The sequence below is a fragment of the Astatotilapia calliptera genome, chromosome 23, assembly GCF_900246225.1.
Source record: "Astatotilapia calliptera chromosome 23, fAstCal1.2, whole genome shotgun sequence".
Taxonomy (NCBI): domain Eukaryota; kingdom Metazoa; phylum Chordata; class Actinopteri; order Cichliformes; family Cichlidae; genus Astatotilapia; species Astatotilapia calliptera.
Genome location: NC_039323.1, coordinates 23,924,846 through 23,951,993, shown reverse-complemented (window position 1 = coordinate 23,951,993; position 27,148 = coordinate 23,924,846). Strand labels below are relative to the sequence as shown.

General features: G+C 40.4%; 1 protein-coding gene across 1 annotated transcript in view; it reads right to left on the bottom strand.

The window, feature by feature from the left end:
- The window catches only part of LOC113016113 (fibronectin type III domain-containing protein 5-like), a 67,140-nt gene that overhangs the window by 18,086 nt on the left and 21,906 nt on the right, over positions 1-27,148 (bottom strand). Inside the window, exons 2-3 of the mRNA XM_026158669.1 lie at positions 15,734-15,849; positions 8,620-8,721 (exon numbers count right to left, since the gene is read on the bottom strand). Of these exons, the coding sequence (XP_026014454.1) occupies positions 8,620-8,721; positions 15,734-15,849 (218 nt within the window). The remainder of the gene's footprint in view (positions 1-8,619; positions 8,722-15,733; positions 15,850-27,148) is intronic.

The following is a 27,148-nucleotide window of genomic DNA, read 5'->3' as shown; positions in this document are numbered from 1 at the left end:
GGATTAGTAGGACTGCTGTGTTTGTTGCATCATATTGCTGTAATTGTTTATATGCTTTATATATTCTGAGGTAAGTTGATCTATAGTGTCACATCATATTCTATAAGGATGTTATGTGTTTGTATACTTTCTGCCCAGTTTGACCCATTTAGCAGAATTCAGCCTGTTTAAGGCTCTGATATCTATTCTGTATGACTTAAAGCAGTTATGACATGGTCTGATTTTCTAACCCAATAAAGGAATGTTTAATATATCAGTCTACCCTTCATTCTATCAGAAACAGTTACCACAGCTTGTACATTTTCTTTTTACACATGTATGTAAGCATTGAGCCAAATTTAGTAATGCCAACATACTGAAGGAACAACATTTGTCTCTTATATATGATACACCTATATATGCACTGTCAATATACATTTTGAACCAGCTGCAGATGTCAGAGTAACAACTGACTGACCCCCACATAAAGTGCGTTACAGTAGTCCACAGGGGAAGAAATAAAAGCATGGATCACGGTTTCAAAGTGCTGCCTAGGAAGAAAAGATTTCACTCTTGCCAGTCGCCTTAAATGATAAATATGGACTGGTTCAACTTAAAACCAAAGGCAGTAACAACAGGTTTAAAATAAACTTCCAGGGGTTCCAAATGAAAAGAAGAGGACTCACAGGAGCCACTGGGTCCAAACACCAACAAATCTGTTTTTTTTTTCATTCAAATTTAAAAAGTTTAGAGCCAACCAAGCTTTAATGTCATAGGCATGTCAAGAGAGGTTTTATTCAGATGCCATCCTTCTGCTTCAGTGGCAAATAAATTTGGCAGTCATTCCTATATACTTGTCTTTGAGTGAAGATTTAAGGTGGTAAGACATGTAAATAACTGCAACTTGAATCTGTACTGAAGCTCAGTATTTGACACAGAGTTCATGTTCACTGCTGTAATAGCTAATAATGACTAATATAATAACCATAATATTGGCCATATTATATTTACATTACCAAAGTGATATGACTTTAGTCTCATGAACAACATTAGCTAATTGTTATTTACTAGCTAATCTTAAATGACTGTTCAGTACAGAAATGAAGCCCAACAATCATGTTTTACTGTCCTGTGGTCTCAGCCTCAGATACTTATCAAATCACACAAAGCTCTTGTAGAAACAAACAAACAAATGAAAAAAATATGTTCTCCTTCATTTCTGTCAAACAAAGTTGTATGACACGTTTCCAGCTGTTAGTATCATGGTTGCTAGGCAACCTGGGAAGCGCGACGGAGACTAGAGCCCATGTGTTTGCAACAAATTTGCCGTTTATTTTGCAAATCGAGCTCAACACTGCCCCTAGCGTCCTGGAGCACTTCCGTTGTGATTTGGAGTTTGCATGTGTTTTGGAGTTTGCATGTGTTTTGGAGTTTGCATGTGTTTTGGATTTTGTACGTGTTTTGGATTTTGTATGTGTTTTGGATTTTGTAAGTGTTTTGGAGTTTGCATGTGTTTTGGATTTTGTAAGTGTTTTGGAGTTTGCATGTGTTTTGGAGTTTGTAAGTGTTTTGGAGTTTGCATGTGTTTTGGAGTTTGTATGTGTTTTGGATTTTGTAAGTGTTTTGGATTTTGTACGTGTTTTGGAGTTTGCATGTGTTTTGAATTTTCTACGTGTTTTAGAGTTTGCATGTGTTTTGGATTTTGTATGTGTTTTGGAGTTTGCACGTGTTTTGAATTTTGTACGTGTTTTGTATTTTGCACGTGTTTTGGATTTTGTACCTGTTTTGGATTTTGCACGTGTTTTGGATTTTGCATGTGTTTTGGATTTTGTACGTGTTTTGGAGTTTGTACGTGTTTTGGAGTTTGCATGTGTTTTGGATTTTGTACGTGTTTTGGAGTTTGTGCGTGCTATTTGGAATTTGTAAGTGTCTTGGAGTTTGTACATGCTTTGTCTCTAGGGGCCACCGTAACAAACAACTTAAATATAAACAATTACAAAGAAAGAACAATACAGTATCCACATCTGAACCAAAGAGTAAAACAGTGAAATGTGGATTATTAAATATTAGGTCTCTCTCCTCCAAGTCTCTGTTAGTACATGACTTAATAATTGATCAACAAATTGATTTACTCTGCCTTACAGAAACCTGGTTGCAGCAGGATGATTATGTTAGTTTAAATGAATCAACACCCCCGAGTCATTCTAACTACCAGAAATCTCGAAGCACAGGCCGAGGGGGCGGTGTGGCAGCAATTTTTCACACCAGCCTATTAATTAATGAAAGACCAAGACAGACTTTTAATTCATTTGAAAGCCTGATGCTTAGCCTCGTCCACCCCAGCTGTAAAACTCAGAAACCAGTCTTACTTGTTATCATCTATCGTCCACCTGGGCCTTACACAGAGTTTCTGTCTGATTTCTCAGAGTTTATATCTAATTTAGTTCTGAGCTCAGATAAAATAATTATTGTGGGTGATTTTAACATCCATGTAGATGCTAAAAATGACAGCCTCAACATGGCATTTAATCTGTTATTAGACTCAATTGGTTTCTCTCAAAATGTAAAAGAACCCACCCACCACTTTAATCACTCTAGAGCTTGTTTTAACATATGGCATAGAAACTGAACATTTAACAGTGTTTCCTGAAAACCCTCTCCTGTCTGATCATTTCCTGATAACATTTACATTTACAATAATTGATTACACAGCGGTGGAGAGTAGACTTTATCAAAGTAGATGTCTTTCTGAAAGCGCTGTAACTAAGTTTAAGAATATAATCCACCCACTGTTATCATCTTCAATGCCCTGTACCAACATAGAGCAGAGCAGCTATCTGAACGCTACCCCAACAGAGGTCGATTATCTTGTTAATAATTTCACCTCCTCACTACGTACGACTCTGGATACTGTAGCTCCTGTGAAAACTAAGGTCTCTAATCAGAAGTACCTGACTCCGTGGTATAATTCTCAAACACGTACCCTAAAGCAGATGACTCGTAATCTGGAGAGGAAATGGCGTGTCACAAATTTAGAGGATCATCATTTAGCCTGGAGAAATAGTTTGCTGCTTTATAAGAAAGCCCTCCGCAAAGCCAGAACATCTTACTATTCATCACTGATTGAAGAAAATAAGAACAACCCCAGGTTTCTCTTCAGCACTGTAGCCAGGCTGACAAAAAGTCAGAGCTCTTTTGAGCCAACCATCCCTTTAACGTTAACTAGTAATGACTTCATGAACTTCTTCACAAATAAAATTTTTATCATTAGAGAATAAATTACCAATAATCATCCCACAGATGTAATATTATCTACAGCTACTCTTAGTACCATTGATGTTAAGTTAGACTCTTTATCTCTAATTGATCTTTCTGAGTTAACTTCAATAATTACTTCCTCCAAACCATCAACGTGTCTTTTAGACCCAATTCCTACAAAACTGCTCAAAGAAGTCCTGCCATTAATTAATTCTTCGATCTTAAATATGATCAACCTATCTCTAATGATCGGCTATGTACCACAGGCCTTCAAGCTAGCTGTAGTCAAACCTTTACTCAAAAAGCCATCTCTAGACCCAGCAGTCTTAGCTAATTATAGGCCAATCTCCAACCTTCCTTTCATATCAAAAATCCTTGAAAGAGTAGTTGTCAAACAGCTAACAGATCATCTGCAGAGGAATGGTTTATTTGAAGAGTTTCAGTCAGGTTTCAGAGCTCATCACAGCACAGAAACAGCTTTAGTGAAGGTTACAAATGATCTTCTTATGGCCTCTGACAGTGGACTCATCTCTGTGCTTGTCCTGCTAGACCTTAGCGCAGCGTTCGATACTGTTGACCATAATATCCTATTAGAGCGATTAGAACATGCTGTAGGTATTACAGGTACTGTGCTGCAGTGGTTTGTATCATATCTATCTAATAGACTCCAATGGAGTGTCCTCTTCACACACTGAGGTTAATTATGGAGTTCCACAGGGTTCAGTGCTAGGACCAATTCTGTTTACATTATACATGCTTCCCTTAGGCAGTATCATTAGAAGACATAGCATACATTTTCACTGCTATGCAGATGACACCCAGCTCTATCTGTCCATGAAGCCAGATAACACACACCAATTAGTTAAACTGCAGGAATGTCTTAAAGACATAAAGACCTGGATGGCCGCTAACTTTCTGCTTCTTAATTCAGATAAAACTGAGGTTATTGTACTCGGCCCTGAAAAGCCTAGAAATATGGTATCTAACCAGATTCTTACTCTGGATGGCATTACCTTGGCCTCCAGTAACGCTGTGAGGAACCTTGGAGTCATTTTTGACCAGGATATGTCCTTCAATGCACATATTAAACAAATATGTAAGACTGCGTTCTTCCATTTGCGCAACATCTCTAAAATTAGAAATATCCTGTCTCAGAGTGATGCTGAAAAACTAGTTCATGCATTTATTACTTCCAGGCTGGACTACTGTAATTCATTATTATCAGGATGTCCAAAAAACTCACTGAAAAGCCTTCAGCTAATCCAAAATGCTGCAGCAAGAGTACTGACAGGGACTAGAAAGAGAGAGCATATTTCTCCTGTTTTGGCTTCCCTTCATTAGCTTCCTGTTAAATCCAGAATTGAATTCAAAATCCTGCTCCTCACATACAAGGTCTTAAATAATCAGGCCCCATCTTATCTTAATGACCTTGTAGTACCATATCACCCTATTAGAGCACTTCGCTCTCGCTCTGCAGGCCTACTTGTTGTTCCTAGAGTATTTAAAAGTAGAATGGGAGGGAGAGCCTTCAGTTTTCAGGCCCCTCTTCTGTGGAACCAGCTTCCAGTTTGGATTCGGGAGACAGACACTATCTCTACTTTCAAGTTTAGGCTTAAAACTTTCCTTTTTGCTAAAGCATATAGTTAGGGCTGGACCAGGTGACCCTGAATCCTCCCTTAGTTATGCTGCAATAGACGTAGGCTGCCGGGGGATTCCCATGATGCATTGAGTTTTTCCTTTCCAGTCACCTTTCTCACTCACTATGTATTAACAGACCTCTCTGCATTGAATCATATCTGTTATTAACCTCTGTCTCTCTTCCACAGCATGTCTTTTATCCTGTCTTCCTTCTCTCACCCCAACCGGTCGCAGCAGATGGCCGCCCCTCCCTGAGCCTGGTTCTGCCGGAGGGTTCTTCCTGTTAAAAGGGAGTTTTTCCTTCCCACTGTTGCCAAAGTGCTTGCTCATAGGGGGTCATATGATTGTTGGGTTTTTCTCTGTATCTATGAAGCGCCTTGAGGCGACTTATGTTGTGATTTGGCGCTATATAAATAAAATTGAATTGAATTGAATTGAATTGATTCTCCTTATGGGGACCTGATATGTTTAATATGCTGCTGAGAATATAGCCCAGAAGAAGCGTATAGTATAGCTTTTATTCTGGAAAGAGCCATTTCTCTGTAATAAACTCTCTTTTCCAAAGATGAGTGATTCCTCAATCAGACATTTTTTTTTTTTTAGTACTTTGTTGTTTCAGCAACATTAAATTTAAAAACTGTACTTATGAGTTAAAATATATATTTATAATTTCAATAAATGACAAATTAAAAAGGCATGAACATTTTTTTTGTATCAAAAAATATCGAACCGTGACACCGTGAATTTTGTGTATCGTTGCACCCCTAAATGCACCCCTAAATATATATATATATATGTATATATATATATATACATATATATATATATATATATATATATATATATATATATATAAAACACCCAGCACGCCCCTGCGGGCGGTTTATCCTTCAAGCTCGGGTCCTCTACCAGAGGCCTGGGAGCTTGAGGGTCCTGCGCAGTATCTTAGCTGTTCCCAGGACTGCGCTCTTCTGGACAGAGATCTCCGATGTTGTTCCCGGGATCTGCTGGAGCCACTCGCCTAGCTTGGGAGTCACCGCACCTAGTGCTCCGATTACCACGGGGACCACCGTTACCTTCACCCTCCACATCCTCTCGAGCTCTTCTCTGAGCCCTTGGTATTTCTCCAGCTTCTCGTGTTCCTTCTTCCTGATATTGCTGTCATTCGGAACCGCTACATCGATTACTACGGCCGTCTTCTTCTGTTTGTCTACCACCACTATGTCCGGTTGGTTAGCCACCACCATTTTGTCCGTCTGTATCTGGAAGTCCCACAGGATCTTAGCTCGGTCATTCTCCACCACCCTTGGGGGCATCTCCCATTTTGACCTCGGGACTTCCAGGTTATACTCGGCACAGATGTTCCTGTACACTATGCCGGCCACTTGGTTATGGCGTTCCATGTATGCCTTGCCTGCTAGCATCTTGCACCCTGCTGTTATGTGCTGGATTGTCTCTGGGGCATCTGTACCCTCAGAAGGTCTGCTAGATGATGTTAATGCAGCACTACGGGCAATACCTACAACCACGATTACCGACACTAACAAGCTGATCTACAATACGGCAGCAGTGATCAGTGAGATGCTTGGCTACAAGTTGAACAGCGACAAGGGGCAGTACCCTCCATGGAGAAGGAGGCTAGAGGGCAAGATCAAAGTAGCACGGAGGGAGGTTAGCCAACTAACGGAGTTGCAGAAAGGTGCGACAAATAAGGTGCCTAAGAAATACAGCAAGCTGTCCATACCTGAGGCCTTGGAAACTGCCAAGCAAAGACTCACAGCCTTGGCCAGCCATGAAACAGGCTAAAATGAGCTTTCAAGGTGTAGGTCTTAAAGAACAGGAGGTAAAACTACTTGTTTCAGACAGAGGATGAACTGAGGAGCTCTATAAACAACCAGTCACAGTTTTTTAAACTGTGAATCATGCAAATGTACTCTAGCTGACTCATAGAATGAAAATAAAGAAGAAAAGGATGATGATAGGTCTCTTTTTTCCATACACAGAGGTAAGAAATCTCAATTTCAAAGCACTTACAAAGACCAAATCGTCCAGTTTTATTTCTAAATGTATGGCTTTGTTAATATATCATTTAGACCTCATGTCTATTTGTACAAACATGATGAACATTTTCTTACCTTATGGCTCAAAACTATGAGTCCCTTTTTGCAACATGCTGAAAATTCTTTGGTCTGGCATCTAAAAGATTGTCCTGACCTGGACAGACACATACTCTCGTGACACAACTTCATTCATTTAAGGTGCACAGAGAAGAGCATTAATCTGAAGACATTAAAGTTCTTTTGCAGCAACTTTTGTGGAATACAGGACTTTATTGTTTAACCCAAATGGTTTGGCTTAGCTTCCATGATTGTTGTCAATTTTTTAAAATTTGCAAAGTTAGGAGGACACAGACAGTTTTTCTTTAGTTGTTTCCTGTTTTATTCTGCTGGCTGATGTCAAGTCTACCTACTTCCTTTTTCTATTTTTCTATTTCTCTGTTGCTTTAGCCACTTCCTGTTTTATTCTGAAGTCTCAGCCAGTCTTACACTTCAGTCAGACGTACTTCCTGCCTGTTTTCAACTGCTTTTTCATCATACCTGTGTTCAATCAGTAATCAATCTCTTAATTTTTGAGGTTTTGTAGACGTGACCGCTAACCACATGATGTTAACTTGTGCACCATTTTTGGACACCTGGCTAAAGCAAAAGTGTCATTCAATGCCCGTTTTCCTCCATCATTTTTCAACTGTTCCTATCATAACAGCCTAAAAGAAACAGCTTCCAATATCAAGAATGTGGAAGCTGGCAGGCATGCCAGTGAGCCCCCAGCCACCATCTGTAACTAAGGGAAAATGTATATTCCCCATCTACCTGGCAAAAACTTTGCTGTGATTGATTTTGTTGCTAGCAGATTGCTGTGGCCGTAATTTGAATTGTAGTGATGGGCTTGCCTACAAACACCTGCTCTCTCAGGCGCCGTGAAACTGTGAAAAGTGTGACAGACCAGAAATGGAGAAGGTTTGCCTTCAAAACAAAAGTTGCCTCTTTTGAAGAACGCTGGCTTCTCTTTGAAACTTCTCCATTTTCAGTTCACATTGCACATTATCAAGTTGTGTAACAGTGAGTGATTTGTAGGAAAATATGGAAAAAATAGAGGCAAATGGAGGAAGCTTAGGCCTCACTCACACAGACCTAAGGACACAGACCACCCCCTCTCGGTAAACACTGGTTGCTAGGGAGCAGTGTGTATTCCCCAACTGATTGGCAAGTGGTTGCTGGAGGTTTCTGGGAGTGAGACATCACGTGAGAAACCTCCTTAAATTTGCCAGATTGCCTTGTTGCATTCCTCAAACTTCCCAGCCATCATTCCTGGTTTTCCAGAGTTTTTTCTTGTTTCCTTGTGTACAGCTGTGGGCTGAACACTTCAGTCCTGTTCACGGTGCGTCCTGCATGTCGTTCCTCCTCCTGGGTTTCACAACTGCTCCAAAATACTTCTGAATTATCAACTTCTTCTTCTTTTGCTATTTTGTGTTTTGTAAGCCTACATTTGCATAAGACCTTTTGTAATGGCAGTGTTTATGGGTTACATAGCCAATAAAAATGGTTAGTTACACCATTACACACCTGCCTTTTAGAAAAAGATACCATCCAACTAATACATACATCAGTCTTATTAGCTATTACATAGCTATCATTAAATAGGTAATAGCTATTACACTTCACACTGTGTGTGTTTTTCTCTCACCTGGACACTGTAGTGTGTGTCTTCGTCCAGGTCCCACAGCACACACCAGCGGCTGGACGTGTTCACCTCTCGTATGGAGCGCTGCATCAGGCCGTCCTGCCTCTGGAGACAGGATACGTGCACACATGAGGAATACATGTGGTGGATGCTTTTGCACACACAAAGACATTAATGTGCCACACTTACGGCAAATTTAAATCAAATCTCGGGATCTGATCAGCATATCCGGCTGACAGCTTAAGTATTATGATCTAATAAAAGCAGTAATGGCCTCGTACTTTGCTCGAGGCAGATAGTGTTGTCTTAAAAGGAGAAGAATCTTTTCTGTTTTCTTTTAAAGTAAACTTTGCTAAACTAATTTACCAATAAAAAAAATCATCATTATGTCACATTTAAAGGCAAATACTTGAAATGCAAGCAGAATCCCTGCAGTAACAAGCAGCTTCGCCTCATAGAAATTCACCTCACACCCATACAGCCCCAATGGGAGAAATTAGGTCTGCAGGCAAGGTAACACCAGCAATAGTCATTCAAAATAAACAGAAAAACACATGTTTAGGCAGAGATGCTCTGTTAGTATAAGGAGCTGCAGAATTAATGAAGAAATGTCACTTTCTGGATCAGCAGGTAAACAGATGGTGACCCCGTGGAGATAAAGTTTACTTTTTAACAGCTGTATTTAGTGAAAATTTGGGGATGGGTGGATTTATAAATTGTAAATACAACACAGACATATTATCATCTCCATTTTTGCAATCAGAAGGTAAAACACAAAAAGATAATTATTAATTTAGAGCCATGCTTTAATTCAAGTCCACAATTTAATCAGTTTTAGCTCCATTTTTGGTCACCACCACCTCCCTGGGGAAATATCTGAGTTTTCAGCTGCTTTAGCACTGAGAAGATCACATTCACTGTGTTTATTTAAAGTCCAGTGATAAAAGGTGCCTGCAGAAGAAGACAAAATTACTGGAAAGACAACACAAAGCAGTATACATCCATGAGGGGCTGCGAGAATCGAGGCAAGAACATTTTCACAAGGTTACCCACCAAACTCTACAGTTCATATCTTTAAAATGAGCTGTGGATTCAGAGGGTAATATGTAAATACACTGTGCACGTGGATTCAAAGTAACAATTGCAAATCAAATCCTTCATGTTATGTGAACATGAAGACTGGTGGAGTCCCAGGACCCTGAATTGATAAGAGGAAGAAAATGGATGGTTAATAATAATAATGTCTGCAGAGGATTCTCTGCCAGGCAGATATCTGCACTATATTTATGGAGTAAATAAACTTACTAGTAGTTCAGTAAAATTAAGAAAATGGCAAAAAACAAACAACAACAGAAAACACAAGGCTTCCACTTAACGTGGCACCATGGTAACAGCAGTTAAGATACATTTTGGTTCTTCATTCCCCCTCGGACACAGAAAACAAGCTAAGAGTTTCCAGCATAATTTGCATTTGTGTTTGTGTGTCTGGAATTGCTAGGCCAACACAATGAGACCTGATTTTAGCCTTTAAGATTGGTGATCTTGATAAAACTGCACATGTGGCAACGCTTGATTGCAGTTCTTGCGGCCAAGTGTGGCACAGCTAGTTATTAGATTTAATTTAATTAATTTAAATTCAATTCAGTTTTATTTATTTGGTGCTAAATCACAACAGCAGTTGCCTCAATGTGCTTTATATTGTAAAGTAGACATCCTACAATAATACAAAGAAAACAGAGAAAACACGACAATCAGTCCCCGTACAGGCTTGGCGAGAATGGGGATGAAAAAACTCCCTTTTAACAGGAAGAAACCGCTGCATGAACCAGGCTCAGTGAGGGAAGGCCATTTGTCACAACTAATTGGGGTTAAGGGGGGAAAAAAAAGACGAAAACATGTTGTGGAGAAGAGACAGAGATTAATAATAACTAATGATTAAATGCAGAGAGGTGTATAAACACATAGCAAGTGGGGAAAAAATCAAGTGAAGAAGAAACACTAAGGGGGCAATTACTCTTTCACACAGGCCCAGGTAAGTTTGGGTAAATTTTTCTTCTCCTAATAATCAAAATTATAATTTAAAAACTGCATTCTGTATTTATCTTGTTTAGCGTGACAAAAAAAAAAAAAAGAAATCATGTTTTTGTGTGGCTAAGTTTTCCCGACAACACGAGACTTGCACGAGACTTTAATTGCTCTGATTGGAGACTCTGTATGAAGGAACCTTTAACTGTCTTCTTTTTAACTGCAGACATCCTGATGAGCGCTGCTCAGAGATAATTGGTGTTCACACAAAAGCACCAGCCTGCATTCTTGTTTTTGAGATTGTAGAAAATGGCTCATAATATATTCAAGCTTTTCGTTATTGTCATTGGTGTGTAACTTGCCCATTACACACCAATTACACCAAATATTCTAAAAAACCACCAGCTCGGCATCAGAACAGCTCATAATGAGGATTTTTTAACAACTGCTTGGTAAGCATCATCTAGCGACAGCTAGTCCAGTTTGAGAAAGTTTCCCAGATTGCGAACGTGCCTGTGGAGCACTGAAGGCTGAGGAAGAGTCAATAAATAGAAAGCTGTCAGGACGCTCGAGGCTCTCCAGATGTCTCGCGTGGAGAGTCAAAGTGGTGTTTGCTGCTCCTCTGGCAGCCCTGCAGGCAGCGAGTCAGCCAGGACACTTTGATCTAAAAGGCCGTCATATAAAAGTAAATACTGAATCAACGGGGGTTAAAAGGATCGTTAATCAGCACCAGTGACTCAGCTGTGATGGAGGCATTACCATTTTGGAATAAAAACTCCAAAACCATCTAATTTTGAAAAGTGCCGCTGACGTAACTCAAGATACTTTCTAATTTTCAGGTTTTGTCAGTTTATCTCATAGGCACATTTAATTCTGCAGTTTTAAGTAAGACAGTAAACCAGGAAATCAAAACTAATGGACACTTGTCACAGCCATCTAAAGGTCTGTGCAAAAGTCTTGAGCCACCCCTTTTTCCTTTATATTTTTGTGCCACAAAGGTCAGCTCCAAAATAGATAACCGCTTTTAAAAAAAGCTGGTCATCTTTATATATATTTTCTAATTGTAGTTCACATAGGAATACCCATGGGAAAACAGATTTTTTCTAATTCCTAACAAGCAAAAGAGCATTTGATGATGAGCGTTTTATACTGTTTGATGACAGAAGAAAGTAAAGCCTGCAGGTTTGAGGTGCCTGCTGAGAGTCAGTCTTTATATTTTCAAGGTAGGTAAAACAAACGTTCTACATTGACAGACTCTCTGCTTTTAGTTGATTTCATGAGTGTTTTATAATCCCTGCATCCATTTACAGGATGGAAAAAATAGGATTTTTAAAGTATGCATAATTCAGTAGTTTGTAGAACCACCTTGGGATCAGCGACAACTTGAAACAATACATTTCTGTATGTCATATCAGTCTCTCACATCGTAGAGGACTTTGGGTCTGCTCTCCTGTCCATGCAGCGGTGCTTCGGTTCATTGAGGGTTTGAGGGCATTTATTTATGCACAGCTCTCTTTTGCCAAGCCACAGCATTTCAATCAGGTCGAGGTCTGCACTTAGAGGTGGTCATTACTTTGATCCACACTTTAACTGCCTAACAGATGTCTCTAGAGTACTTTGGTATGCAGGGGAGTTCATGATTGACTCAACGACTGTAACTTGCCCAAATCATTACGCCTCCACCTCTATGCTGACAGCGGGTATGAGGTGTTTGTGGTGATACGCGGCGTTTGGTTTTGTGCATTATGAGCAAACATAATAACAAACTTTAGCCTCATTCCAGGGATTTTGTGGGTTGTTAAGAGCAAAGAGGCTTTCTCCTGGAAGCTCTTCCAAAGAAGCCATACTTTTTCTGTTTCTTTCTAATTGTACTGTCATGAAGTGTGGTGTAGCTCTTTTTGCAGTTTCTCTGAGCATTGCACAGTCTGACTTTGGGGTGAATTTGCTGGGACGTCTACGTCTTGAAAGACTGTGGCATTGTGATTTCTGAAGACCAGCAAACTGCCCAAATGTCTGCTTTTATAGAGGTGCTCACACTCACTAATGATCAGTTTATCAAATGGATTTGATTATCAACAACTGGCTGCTACAAACCCTAATGTGTGCTCTTGGAAGTTCTCTGACAATTGAAGTAAATATTTTCTTGTTCTTGCAGGGGGTTTTGAGCTTTCATTTAATTTTGGCAGCAGTCTTAAAGTTTGATTTGTCAGGGTTCAGCTTCAGACACTTTAAAAAGGAACAGAAGGCACCTTTACTTCAGTAAAATGTGACCGTGAAGTCTGCAGGTGAACACGAAGTTTGGGTGCATCGCTATTTTTAGGTCAGGAAAGAAGTCAGCAGCAGCCTAATGCATTTCAGAAGGAAAGTGGTGCAGAAAAACAAATCTCTCCTCTGATGTTGTCACAGTCTGACAATCTTCTTCTGGTACAAACATCACAACACAAGTTTAAAACAGGCACTCTCTGCAGGTTTTATTTGATAAGCATTGCCCTTGCACTAATCATCAATTAACCCTGTGTGTTTGATATTTGAAGTCATAGAAACCAGGACTGCTGGGAGTCTCAGACACAGAAACTTAAACTGGGTTACTTCATGTGTTTGTGTGCTTGGGAGCGAGGTTGTGTAACGCGTGCATCTTGGCAGCCAGCACCGTGGGATTTGGAACAACTTTAGATGAGTGAAGCAACTCTTTGTCTGGGCACATTCACTCGTCCTGCTTCTCCTTCACAAACAGAAGGCTCGGCATGTCACCGAAAAATACTGTGAATGAAATAATCCCACAAACCAGCCACGTTTGAATCCTAATCAAGACTTAAGCCTGATGCGAGACCACTCTTGCAATAAGGAAAATAGAAATGGTAGAAAACATACTTGATTGACAGAGCAGCCTTTTATATAACAGCATTTTTTGCCCTTTTGTAGCAGCTCACTCTGATCCAAGGCAACCTTTGATGACTAACAATGGAAAATACGGGCTCGGTAGATAAAACCTGCAGCACGGATACCCGCTGCATCCACCTGCTACCATCACCTCCCCGATTAATATTTGAGTAAGTGTTTTTTACATAAGTGCTTTCTGAGGTTAAAGCAGGAGATGTTTTAAATCCCGATCCTGTGTTTTCTTGAAAATGCCAAAAGGTTGATGGATTCTGACTCAGATGTGAGGTGACTTGGGAAAAAAACCATAAAGAAAGAATAAGAGTTGTTTGGCATCGACACCGCTGTGGATGTTTCTCCTGTGAGACGAATCCTGGCCAAATAATTTCCGCTAATGGAGACGACACCCACTCAGAGCTCAGCTAATGTCTCATTCTCCTTTTGCCAAAACTGTAGGTGGTGAAGACTGATTAAAATGAGCCAAGCTGAGCTAGCAGCCGAGGTTTTTAAGAGATCTCAGACAGACAAAATGTTGTTATGTAACAGCAGAATTAATGTGAAACGTCTCTTACGGTGACGCAAACTTCTTGTACTTTAGGTGACAGTTGTGTTCTTTAAAGGTGCTACGTGGAAGGACTGCAGCGTTTAATTAAATGAAATGTAAGCAATGAATCGATGAATTCATGAAGAAAAAGAAATACATTCTGAACAATCATATTTTGTTCAACCGCTCATTAATGCAAATATCTAATTAACCAGTCAGCTGGCAGAAACTCAATGTATTTACACAAGTGGACATGGTTAAGACGACCTAGTGAAGTCCAAACTGAGCATCAGAATGTGGAAGATTATGTTAATGTGGTAATGTTGTTGATGATTTAAGTATTTCAGAAACTGCTGATCTGCTGTGATTTGCCTGCACAACCATTTCTAGTGTTTACTAGTGACCTGAAGAAGAGAAACTATTTGGTGAGCATCAGTTCACTGAGGGAAAATGCCTTTTTGATGTCAGAGGAAAATGACCAGTGTGCTTTGAGCTGATAGGAAGGCAACAATAACTCAAATAACCACTTACAACCAAGGTATGCAGAAGAGCATCTGAACAGCAGCAGAGGACCACACCTGTAAGCTGAGAGCAGTCTGTATTTCTTCTTCCAGATGTTAGGGTCAGAAAGAGGACAAAATACACTATTGTTCTATTGTCAGCTGTCTGAAAGGCAAACAGACAGCTGTATGAAGTACAGCTGAACATAGTATCTATAATACTAGACAGAGCAGTAATGAGTGAATTCATGGCTTTAATAAAGCATGTGCTACCAATGTGTCTGTTGCTTTCAGCTATTTGTTGGAGTCTTTTTTTTTCCTGAATTAATTAAATACCTGCAACTTCTTATGAAGATCTCTAAAGCCCATTTTTGCATTAACACACCGTTATGCATGTGGCCCAACAGCTGTGCAACTAAATTATTTATGATAAATTACCCCAAACACAGGCAGAGCATATGACTTTTGTTAACCTCACACAGTTGAGCTGACACACCAGTGCACAGCTGTGGATGTCTTACTTGTGAGCGATCTTTTCCCCCTCAAATCCACGGCAGGATCTTTCCTCCTGGGGGATATTTAAAGATCGATTAATTCGATAATCAGGTTTTTCTTGCTAATTGGATGCTTGGAAAGTCCTTCTTTTGGCTGCACCTTATGTAATTAAGAGATTTGGTTTTTTATTATTACCTACGTCAACCAGTAGCCATCCTTGACATTAACGAGCTCCTTAAGAAGTAAAATGTTAATGAGCAAATTCCTCTGAGAGGTTTCCAAACTTTCCCACCCCTCATGACTCAAAGTGTCTTTGAGCCGAATGCTGACTGCCTACCCGGCTAATGAATGACGCAGCATTTTAATAAATCCCAGAAGACAGCAGCAGGAGGACAAAAGAGAAAGAAGTAAGCCCTCGTGAGATCGAGATGAGCATGAGAAATACATAATTTATCTTTGAAAAGCTGTTCTAGCCCCGAGCATGGCACCGGTCCAGCTTTTCTGGGCATTCAATTCATAATTTGGATCCCTGCAAAATTAATCGGCCTTCAGCTGAATGAGAGGGCACATCAGGATGTATTTGACATTCAGTTTAAAAAGAAGAAAAGGCATGGTCCATTGGCCGTGCATGCTCAGTGTATGCATGCAGCGATGATACGAGGCTGCTGTATTGTACCTGCTGTGAGATGGCGTATCCGATGACGGTGTCTCCCTGAGGGACATTCCAGGTCACCATGGCCGAGTGTGCCCTCAGCTGGGTCACCGATACATTCACCGGGGGTGCTGGCACAGCTGTTAACACACACACACACACGCACACACACACACACATTTATATAGTTTGTTAGCGACGGTCAGTGAAGGCCAGGTAACACATGCAGTCTGCAGAGCATTTAAACTGAGATGATCACAAATATGTAGGCACACCAACATTACTTGCAATTCATTTATGGGCTCCTTTTTTAAGTATTTATTTATGCCTTTATTTGATCAGGATAAACAGAACAAGTGGAAGGAGAATGATCAAGAGCCTTAATCGAAGCAAGGAGGACCTAAACCTTTGGTCCATTCAATATATATATCAATCAGTTATAACATTATTACCACCTGCCTAAAATTGCATTTGTCCACCTGACTCATCGAGGCATGGACTCCTCTTTACCCCTGAAGGTGTGCTGTGCTATCTGGTACCAAGATATTAGCAATAGATCCTTTAAGTCCTGTAAAATGTGAAGTGAGCCCTTCAGGGGCCAGACTTGTGTGTCCACCACATCCCACAGATGTTTGAGTGGAGTGCATAGTAGGGCTGGGCCATATCATACCGTTCACGGTAATACCAGTATAATGTTATAAGAAAATGAAATATCGCAATAGAATATGGGTAAAACGCGCATGCGCAGTGCCTTTGTTTTCATACGCACATGGCGGAAAAAGCATGGCAGAGACGGAGAATGAGAAGGCCGAAAGCGGATTGTTGAATGAAACAGATGAACCAGAATTGGTTTGTAAAAACGTCGCAGCTCCAGTGGTGTGGAACTGGTTTGGCTTTTGTCCGTTAGATACACACCAAAGCACATTTTTTGGTAGAGCATGCAAGCGGGCCGTCGTTATTACTGTTATTACCAAACCGATTTTATGTGGTACACGGCGCTCAAAAATCTGTCAAAAAATGTTTTAGTACGACTTTGCTAAGCTACAGTCTGAACTCTCTGTTACGCCTGATGGATTGTCGGAGCATTACAGCTACAGTAGTCGGGAGCCTCGCGGAGTAATACATACTGTGTTTCAACATAAAATTATGGTATTGTGTGTGTATAACCTCTTTTTAAGTTTTGTGGATATTATACATGGTTATGCTGAGGATATGTCGGCCAATTTCCACTGGAAATGCCTTTTGGCAAGTAATTTGCATTTGCACTGTTAAATTTTTATATAGCTTTAATGCACATAAAAAACAGCTGCTTGTTTAAGTGAAAATACATTGATGGGGTTTTTTTTTGCACTAATAAAGTTGTGGAGTTGTAAAGTATTTTGTCTCACGTCAATTATATCGTCAGTTATATCGTTATTGCAAATTTTCAAATGTATATCGTGATAAATATTTCTGGCCATATTGCTCTGCCCTAGTGCATAGTGCATCCTGGTATCAGGTGTTCCCCAGGTAAATGACTCACATGCACCTGGCAATCCACATGATGTAAAAGAAAATGTGATTCATCAGACTAGAACACCTTCCTCGGTGGTCTAGTCTGATGCTCACATGCCCACTGTTGGTGCTTTTGACACTGTGCAAGGGTCTGCATGGGCATCCAGAGTGATCTGCAGCTATGCCGCCACATACGCAACAAACTGTGATGCTCTGTGTATTCTGTCAGAACCAGCATTAATGTTTTCAGCAGTTTAAGCTACAGTGGCTCGTCTGTTGGATTGGACCACTCGGGCCAGCCTTTGTTCTCCACAAGCATCAGTGAGCTTTGGCCACCCATGACTCTGTCGGTGGTTCACCGCTGTTCCTCCTTTGGATCGCTTGTGATAGATACTGACCACTGCAGACCAGGAACACCCCACAAGAGCTACAGTTTTGGAGATGTTTTGACTCACTCGTCTAAGTCATCCTCAACTTCGCTTAGATTCTTACACTTGTCCATTTCCCTGCTTCTAACAAGTCAACTGTTTTTCACTTCACCTGTCTGTGGTCATAATGTTGAGCCTTTTCAGTGTAGAGACATCCAGCTGCACCAGATGTTTTGTCATTTGCTTCCAATTACTTACAGGGGTATTAGTGAAGGCTGATGCTGATTTTGATTTAAAATCTTTCCCATAGTAAAACTGAACCAAAAGTTTAAAGTCAAATTTTAATATCTCTGCATCTGCGAAGTGTTCAAAAAGCTTTCAAGTCTTTATCTCTGTCAGGAAAATCAATCCATTAAGGATGGATTCAATCATATGAATAATGTACTCCAGCCCCCTGGCATTTCATAAAGACCGTTCTCCCATTTATTCATAAAGAAATACAATTTAAAAATGGCTTATGACCTAGAACAGAAGCTGTGCATTTGCAGAATTATAAGTGAAACTGTATTTAACTGTAAAATAGCATTATTATGATAATAATTTAATGTACTCTGCCAACAGTACAAAAGTATTCATTGCTGTTTGATCGGTTCACACCTGAGTGTCAGGACTTGCTCCAGTGGATCAAACAACAGATTTGAGAGGTCCATGGATCAATTCCAGTCCAAATTTCATCTTTCACAGAAATTCTAGCAATTATTTGCAGTCCCTTCATTTTAAAGAGGCCATATGCTAACTGGGAGGTAACTGGATATTTTAAAATGTCTATGTTTAAAAAATATGTTTAAAATTACATGGATGGATAATTTGTAAAGGACAACCATAGAAACACGCTGACAGCTGCACAGCTGCACAGACTGTGTCTATATACACTCAACAAAAATATAAACGCAACACCTTTGTTACTGCTCCCATTCCCCATGGGATGGACGTAGAGACCTAAAATTCATTCCAGATACACAATATAACCATCCCTCCCAAACAGTGGTCACAAATCAGTCCAAATGTGTGGTAGTGGGCACATCTGCTATATTGAGATAATCCATCCCACCTCACAGGTGTGCCACATCAGGATGCTGATCTGACATCATGAGTAGTGCACAGGTGTACCTCAGACTGCCCACAACAAAAGGCCACCCTGGAATGTGCAGTTTTTTGCGCTATTGGGGGTCTGGGGACCCAGAACCGGTCAGTATCTGGTGTGACCACCATTTGCCTCATGCAGTGCAACACATCGTCGCATGGAGTCTATCAGATTGTCAATTGTGGCCTGTGGAATGTTGGTCCACTCCACTTCAATGGCTGTGCGAGGTTGTTGGATATTCGTGGGAACTGGTACACGCTGTCGTAAACGCCGGTCAAGCACATCCCGAACATGCTCAATGGGTGACATGTCCGGTGAGTATGCTGGCCATGCAAGAACTGGGACATTCTCAGCTGCCATCTGCCCTGAACAATGTGAACCATGATTCATCCGTGAAGCGCACACCTCTCCAACGTGCCAGACGCCATCGAATGTGAGCATTTGCCCACACAAGTCGGTTACGGCGACGAGCTGGAGTCAGGTCAAGACCCCGATGAGGACGACGGGCATGCAGTTGAGCGTCCCTGAGACGGTTTCTGACAGTTTGTGCAGAAATTGTTTGGTTGTGCAAACCAATTGTTCCAGCAGCTGTCTGGGTGGCTGGTTTCAGACGATCTTGGAGGTGAACCTGCTGGATGTGGAGGTCCTGGGCTGGTGTGGTTACACGAGGTCTGCGGTTGTGAGGCCGGTTGGATGTGCTGCCATATTCTCTGAAACGCCTGTGGAGACGGCTTATGGTTGAGAAATGAACATTCAATGCACGGGCGACAGATCTGGTTGACATTCCTGCTGTCAGCATGCCAATTGCACGCTCCCTCATTGCTTGTGGCATCTGTGGCATTTTGCTGTGAGACAAAACTGCACATTTCAGGGTGGCCTTTTGTTGTGGGCAGTCTGAGGTACACCTGTGCACTACTCATGATGTCAGATCAGCATCCTGATGTGGCACACCTGTGAGGTGGGATGGATTATCTCAATATAGCAGATGTGCCCACTACCACACATTTGGACTGATTTGTGACCACTGTTTGGGAGGGATGGTTATATTGTGTATCTGGAATGAATTTTAGGTCTCTACGTCCATCCCATGGGGAATGGGAGCAGTAACAAAGGTGTTGCGTTTATATTTTTGTTGAGTGTATAACCAAAGCTAATGTCCAAAACCAGTCCCTTCGTGGATGTTGAAAGATGAAACTATTTTGTTACAACTGAGACAAGTTTTTGATGTCAACAGAAACAAACATTCATCTGTTTAACCCTTGTTTCACTCTGGTGTGTGAAAGCCGATCAAAACTTAACCCTGTCATGCATGAATTATGACAACCTAAATCAGGATTTTTTTTCTTAAGTATTTTTATTCATCTTTAGGCATGAAAAAAGATTTTTGAACTTCATTTTTTTAAGCATGTACTTTTCAAATAGTTTTTTACATGTTCACTTAGTCAGTCCGCTGGCTGACCAGTGGGTGGCAGGGTATGGAGTGACACATTAGTGTCCAATGTAGTAGTTTATGTGCAAGTATACCATCAACACTGACACAAATACAAGAAAACAGCCTTTGAATATGTTATGACTTCAGGATAAAAATGCTCGGAAACTCAGGTGCCACTTTTAGGATGTTTACTGACCACTTTTAGAAACAACCACAGCTAGTCGCTACACAAACAGGAAACTGTTTCTCACATAACATTCTGACAGAGAAAACCCTGAAAAACCTCTAAAGGTTCCGGGGTGCAACGCCCCCAAACATACATTAACATCAACACTGTCTATAACAGAATAGCTGTCCACTGTTATGACCACTATGCGTGAAAGGGTTAATGCAGATGTTTGGTCATAATGCACAAAACCAAACACAACATATTAGCACAAACACCTCATACCAGCTGTCAGCACGGTGGTGGAGGGGTCGTGATTTGGGCTTTTTTTGCAGCCACATTAGCACCTTACAATCATTGAGTCCACCATGAACTCCTCTGTATTCTAGAGTCAAATGTGAGGACATCTGTCAGACAGCTAAAGCTTGGCTTAAACTGGGTCATGAAACAAGACAATGATTCCAAGTACATCAACACATCTACAACAGAATGATTAAAAAGGAAACATCAAGGTACTGCAGTGGACCAGTCAAAGTCCAGACCTCAACCTGACTGAAATGCTTTGGTAGGACCGCGAGAAAGCTGTGCATAAATGAAAGCCTGCAAATCTCAATGAACTGAAGCAATGCTGTAAAGAAGACTGGGCCAAAAGTCTTTCACAATGATGTGAGAGAATGATAAAGTCATGCAGAAAACAATTACTTTGAGTTATTGCTGATAAAAGTGGTTTACAAACTACTGAATCATGGGGTGTAATTAGTTTTCCACATGACTGCAGAGAGACCTGCAAAAACGTTCTTTGTCATGGCTCTCTATATATCACAAGTTATTCCTGCTTTTCTGGCCGATTTATAATCTCGAGCTTGTTTTATATCTTGTCAATAGCAGGAAAGGATTATAGTGCCTATAAGGTACCTTAGGTAAAGCTGTAAGTGGTTATCAGCTTTGTAAAACAAATTATAAGATTGTGTTAGATTTTGATGATGATCAGAGTGTGATTTTAGGTGTTGGAGGGCCACTGCAGAAGTCTTTAGTTTGGAAGAAGTCAGGCACAGGAAGGAATTACCAAACTTTAGATGTTCTCGCAGGTTGTATAACCTTTGGACAAAGTCAGAATAACAGTTTCCCCCTGAGGGTGTGCTGTGCTATGCTACAAAACTGTTGGATCCAGCTTCATATATTATCATGACAGTGCTACCTGTCACCTGTCTCTCAAACTAATCGTCTAACTCTCAGCAAGAAAATATTTACAGTGTTTTGTATTGTTTTGTATTTCTTGTTTTGTATTTTGAGTTTGAACGATGAAGAAATCAAAGAAAAGTAAGAAAAATGACTGAAAGTCTTTCTAACTGATTAACCTGAACCTTGGAAACATGAGATAATATTTCCTTTAAAATCTTATGTTAGACAGGTCTTTTAAGATGTTGTTAAAAATGTTTTTGTCCCCAAAACAACTTTCTCCTAAACCAAACTGAGTAGCTTTCTTCCTAAAACTAACCAGACTGAAAGGCATTCTTCATCGTTTGCTTCCATCAGTGTTCTTTAGTACGACCGCTCCTCCCGCACTCTGATTCAGATTGAAATGCCAACTAAATGGCTGAAATTCGTATATTTTATTTATATTGTCTCTGTATTTATATATATGTGTGTGTGTGTGTGTGTGTATATATATATATGTATATATAATATTCTGTAACGTCTGTCGGTGCTGTGCTTTTTTGGAAATCGAATTTCCCAGAGGAACCCACCCGAGGGATTAATAAAGTTCTATCTAATCTAATCTAATCTAATCTAATCTAATCTAATCTAATCTAATCGAAATGTAAATGTATGATCACACCCACGCACATACTGTACTTACAGGCGTGAATGATTCTCTGGGGGCCGGTTAAAACTGATGGGAAATCTAAAGCACTCACAAATGAAGTGTGTGATTTCTTTTCTCTTTTTTGTATTTTAATGTTACTAAATCATCAGGAAACATCATGACCTTCACTGAGAGTGAGACAGGGAGAAAGTAAACTCTAAATGGGAGTTTAAAAAGGGATATTTGCTTTTAATGGAGAAAACAGAAATGGAAAACAGGGGAAATGAACATTTATGGTTACAGTAACAGAAAGTGGATTATTAAAGGACTAAGCTTTTACAGAGACCACAATTTGTTTGCATTTATTTAGTTAAATCTATGAAGAAAGTCAAAGACAACAGTTTGACAGACAAAGTAACATTTTTCCCATCATTCCCTAAAAGCTATTAGCTGAACATTTGTCTAAACCTGACAGGTCAAGGACAAAAGAAGATGTGTCAGGCCTAGAAAAAAACACCCCAAAAAACTATCTACAGCAGATGAATATTTTCTGAAAGTCACTCTCTTAAGAGACAGGAAAAACCCCAGCAAAGACCTGAAACAGACCTGAGAGACACATCTGAACCTTCAGCTCATTCAGCTATATCACTAAAGCCTCATCAGAAATGGTCTCAGTGGAAGAACTGGACTGAAAAATCAGTGGCAACTGTTGGAGTGATGAGTCACTAATCACTAACAGTATGTATGGAGGAGGTAAGGTGGAGGCTCTGTCATGGTTTGGGTCTGCATTAGAGCCAGTGGTGTTGGAGATCTTGTCAAAATTGATTAATTATAAACAAAGAAAAGTACCATCAGATATTGATCCACCATGAAGTACCATCTGGAACTGCACCTGATTGGCACCGGCATCATTTTTTAGCATGACAATGATCTCAAACACACTGCCAATGCAGTAAAGTCGTACCTGGATAGAAAAACACACAGTTGAACTCTATCAGTCATGGATTGGCCTCCCCAGACCCCAGACCTCAACTATTGAAGCAGTGTGGGATCATGTTGGCCAGAGGGGCCGATGGCGCGATAGGGCAGCCTCGCATCTGTCAGTCTGCCCCAGGGCAGCTGTGGCTACAACTGTAGCTTGCCTCCACCAGTGTATGTGAGAGTGAATGAATAGTGGTATTGTAAAGCGCTTTGGGTGCCTTGAAAAGCGCTATATAAATCCAATCCATTATTATGTTGACAGAAAATAGAACGAAAGGCAGAAACATCCAAAGAAGAGCTTTGAATGTCCTTCAAGAAGCCTGGAGAACTATTCCTGAAGACGACTTAAAGACATGACAAGAAAGCTGCCTAAGAGAGTTCAGACTGTGCTGAAGAATAAAGGTGGTCACACTAAATGTTGACTTTCAAGCTTGATAGAATTGTACAAACTTAGGTTTTGCTTTATATACTGTATATAAATGTAATTTGCACATGTTTCTATACATTGCTGAACCTATTCCACAATTTCCTAGGACAACACAAAGAAATGACGGGTGACTTGAGACTTTCCACAATACTTCAGACTAAAAAACAAGAAAAACGTGTTAAAAAGACAGAAAACAAGATGAAACGAGCTTCAAAAAAGTGAAAAAAGAGAATACATAACGCAACAACACAGAAAGCTGAAGAAGTGAAATTTAGAGTCAGAAAACTTCCAGGAAAAAAATGAAAGTAAAAACAAGAAGAATTCTAAATAAGTCAGAGAAAGAAAGTTTGAAAGCGAGAGACACAAAGACAAACCCTGGAACAATGAAAGGAAATGACAGATGAGCAGCCATCCCTACTTTCATCTTACTGATGATAAAACATCTAATGGACTCAATAACTACTTCAAAAGCCATCGATGAGTCTAGTCTGCCCACTCCAGCTCCTCCTCCTTTACTGCGGGACAGGAATAGCACCCCACATTTCTCTCTTTAGTTTTCTCATCCTCAATTAATGAGTACCCGCTGGTAGAGTGTGTGTCCTTGTCTGTTGGTGTGTGTTTGTAGTATGAAAAGACACAAATACACGATGATGAGGGAAAAGGAATCAGCGCAGCAGCCAATTAGGACATCAAGGCTAAAAAAAAGGACATTAAAATGCTGCGATTTTGCATTACACAGCACTAACTTGCATTCCTTTCTGAAAAATGATGCAGCATATTGTTATGCTTCAGTTTAAACTGCATTTTACTCAAGAGCAGCAACCTCTTATTTCATGGCGGTGTCACGATCCTGGGTCTGTTGACCCAGCGTTTTGAGTTTTAGTTTTATGTAAGCCCTTCGGGTTCCTAAGTTCATTTGTTATCATGCCTAAGTGTTTCTAGTTCTTATCATTTCCCCCTTGTTACACCCCGGCCTAGGCAACCGGGGTGCAACGTAGAAAAACAAAAATAAGGCAAAAACACACGAGAAAAAAACTAATACGGGCTTCCACAAAAATAATCCCAAAACGTGTTCCCAACTATGGTAAATCTCCCCTGCTCTTCATGTGTTTCATGTCTGTGTCTTACATTGTGAAGTTCGGGTTGTCATGTCTAGTTTTAGTGTTTCCTGTTTTATTCTGACAGTGTCATGTGTTCTTTGTTCATTGTATTTAGCTTTCCTCTCCTGGTCCTGTCATTAGGTTTATGTCAGTCAGCTGTTCCCCCATGTGTCTCCACTTCCCCTGATCACCTCATGTATGTATTTAAGCCCTTTGTTTTCTGCATGCTGTTGTCAGGTCATCTGCTCATCCATGTCTCATCTCCAGGTACCCATGTCACTTCACTATGGTTAAGGTTTTTTATGTTTTGTTATTAGTTCTCCCAGTTTAGGTTATTGTTTAGTTTTCACCGATGCCCTATTATTTTGTACCCTCGTTGCTAGCCTCAATAAACGGCTTGTTTTGTTAATCCACACCACGTTTTGGTCTGCGTTTGAGTCCTCCTCTGCAACACATACGGTCTGCCCCAGCCAGACCGTGACAGGCGGAGGAGAAAATTATGGTTTTCAATCATTTTTATGCAAAACTGAGTCAAACTAAAGACTAAATCCATGACTCTTACTTTCTGCAAACCAGCATTTATTTGTTTCTGCAGTACTCAAAAAACCTATAGATTAAGGTGTGTGAAATGGTGTCTTAAGTAGCATTATACTACCATGGTCAGGATGTTGTGACTTCTGTGCTACTGTTTCAAACTAAATCTGAGCAAACCTCTACTCTGGACATCAAATATTTTTTGCAGAAAAACTAATTAAAAAGTGAGGTCTGCATTTCTTTCGATGTTGTTCTGGGGTCTTTTGTGACCTCTTGGATGAGTTATTGAGTCGCTCTTGGAGAAATTTTTGTCAGCCAGCCACTCCTGGGAAGGCTCACCACCTTTCCATCTGTGGATAATGGTTCTCACTGTGGTTCACTGAGTCCCACAGCTTTGGAAATGGCTTTTCCAGACTAAAAGATCTCAGTGACTTTGTTTCTCATTTGTTCCTAGATAAGATAAGATAAAACTTTATAAATCCCTCAGGTGGGTTCCTCTGGGAAATTCGGTTTCCAAAAGCACAGCACCGACAGGAGTTACAGAACGTGAGCAGAATAATATAAATAAATATATATATATATATATATACACACACACACACACACACACACACACACGAAAGGGATAAATAGGAATAAGAATACAAGGGACTTGCACATTTCAAGTATTGAAGTCTATTGCACCGTTGACTATTTACAAAAAGTATTGCACAGTGAGGTGAAGAGGCACTACAGCTTAGTTGTTCCCCCCTCCTTTGTCCTCCTGTTTCCCCTCCAGAGAGGAGTTAAACAGTCTGATGGCGTGTGGGACAAAGGAGGTTTTAAGTCTGTTGGTTCTTGTCTTTGGGAGAAGCAACCTGTCACTGAACAGACTCCTCTGGTTGTTTACGGCCGTGTGCAGAGGATGCCCAGCATTGTTCATAATGTCCAGCAATTTTTTTTTTAGTGTCCTTTTCTCTGCCACTGTCACCAGAGTGTCCAGCTTCATGCGACCACAGAGCCAGCCTTCCTGATCAGTTTTTCCAGCCTGGATGAGTCCTTCTTTGCTGTGCTGCTCCCCCTGCACACCACAGCATGGAATGATGTCTGGCTTTTGAGGATCTTTTGGTCCACTCCACTTTGTCAAACAGATCCTATTTACATGATTTCTTGGTTTGAGAATAGGTGTGGCAGTAATCAGGCCTGAGTGTGGCTACAGAAATTGAACTCAGCTTTCCAAAGATGTGATATACCACAATTAGTTTATGTTATAACGGGGCCGTCTGAATGTTGCAAAGGAAATTGAGACTCATCAGACCAGGCAACTCTTTTTTTTTTTTTTTTTTCCACTCTTCTAGCTAGCTAACCCGTAGACTCATTTATCTGTTGTTAGCTGACAGAAGTGCCATCCAGTGTGGGCTTCTGCTGTTGTAGGCCATCAATTTTTGCTGCTTAGAGGAGGCAAAACTATTCTATTCAATTCAATAAAACTTTATTGATCCTGAAGGTTGACCCCGAAGGAAATTGGGTTTAATGAGGGCTGCAGTTTTCTCCATACAAAGGTCATGTTTTGAAACATCCTCTTTATTTAATTCATTATGTTTTTCTGCAAATGACATTTTAGGCACATTCTGTGTGATGCTGGGCTAAAACAATAACATCATATTTGAGATAACTGGATATTTCTCTCATGAACAGGTTTACATACTGGGTAATAATTACCCGACTTATCTTCTGTTGCCAGCTTTTTGTGCTTGTCCTCGTGATAAACAATCAATGCCAATAACTTAAAAACCTGGTGGAGGCATTACTTCAAGTGTTACAGCTGTAGAAGGTTGGACATGGAGCCTTCTCATAGATTAAATTTTACCATATCAGGTTGGTCTGTTACCTGATTTTGTTCGGTAAATCTACCAAAGTCCTCCATTGATGGACAGTGATGCAGTTTTCGTGATTTTGCAGCTTCACACCAGCACAATTATTTTTTACTAAAGCAATAAAAACACG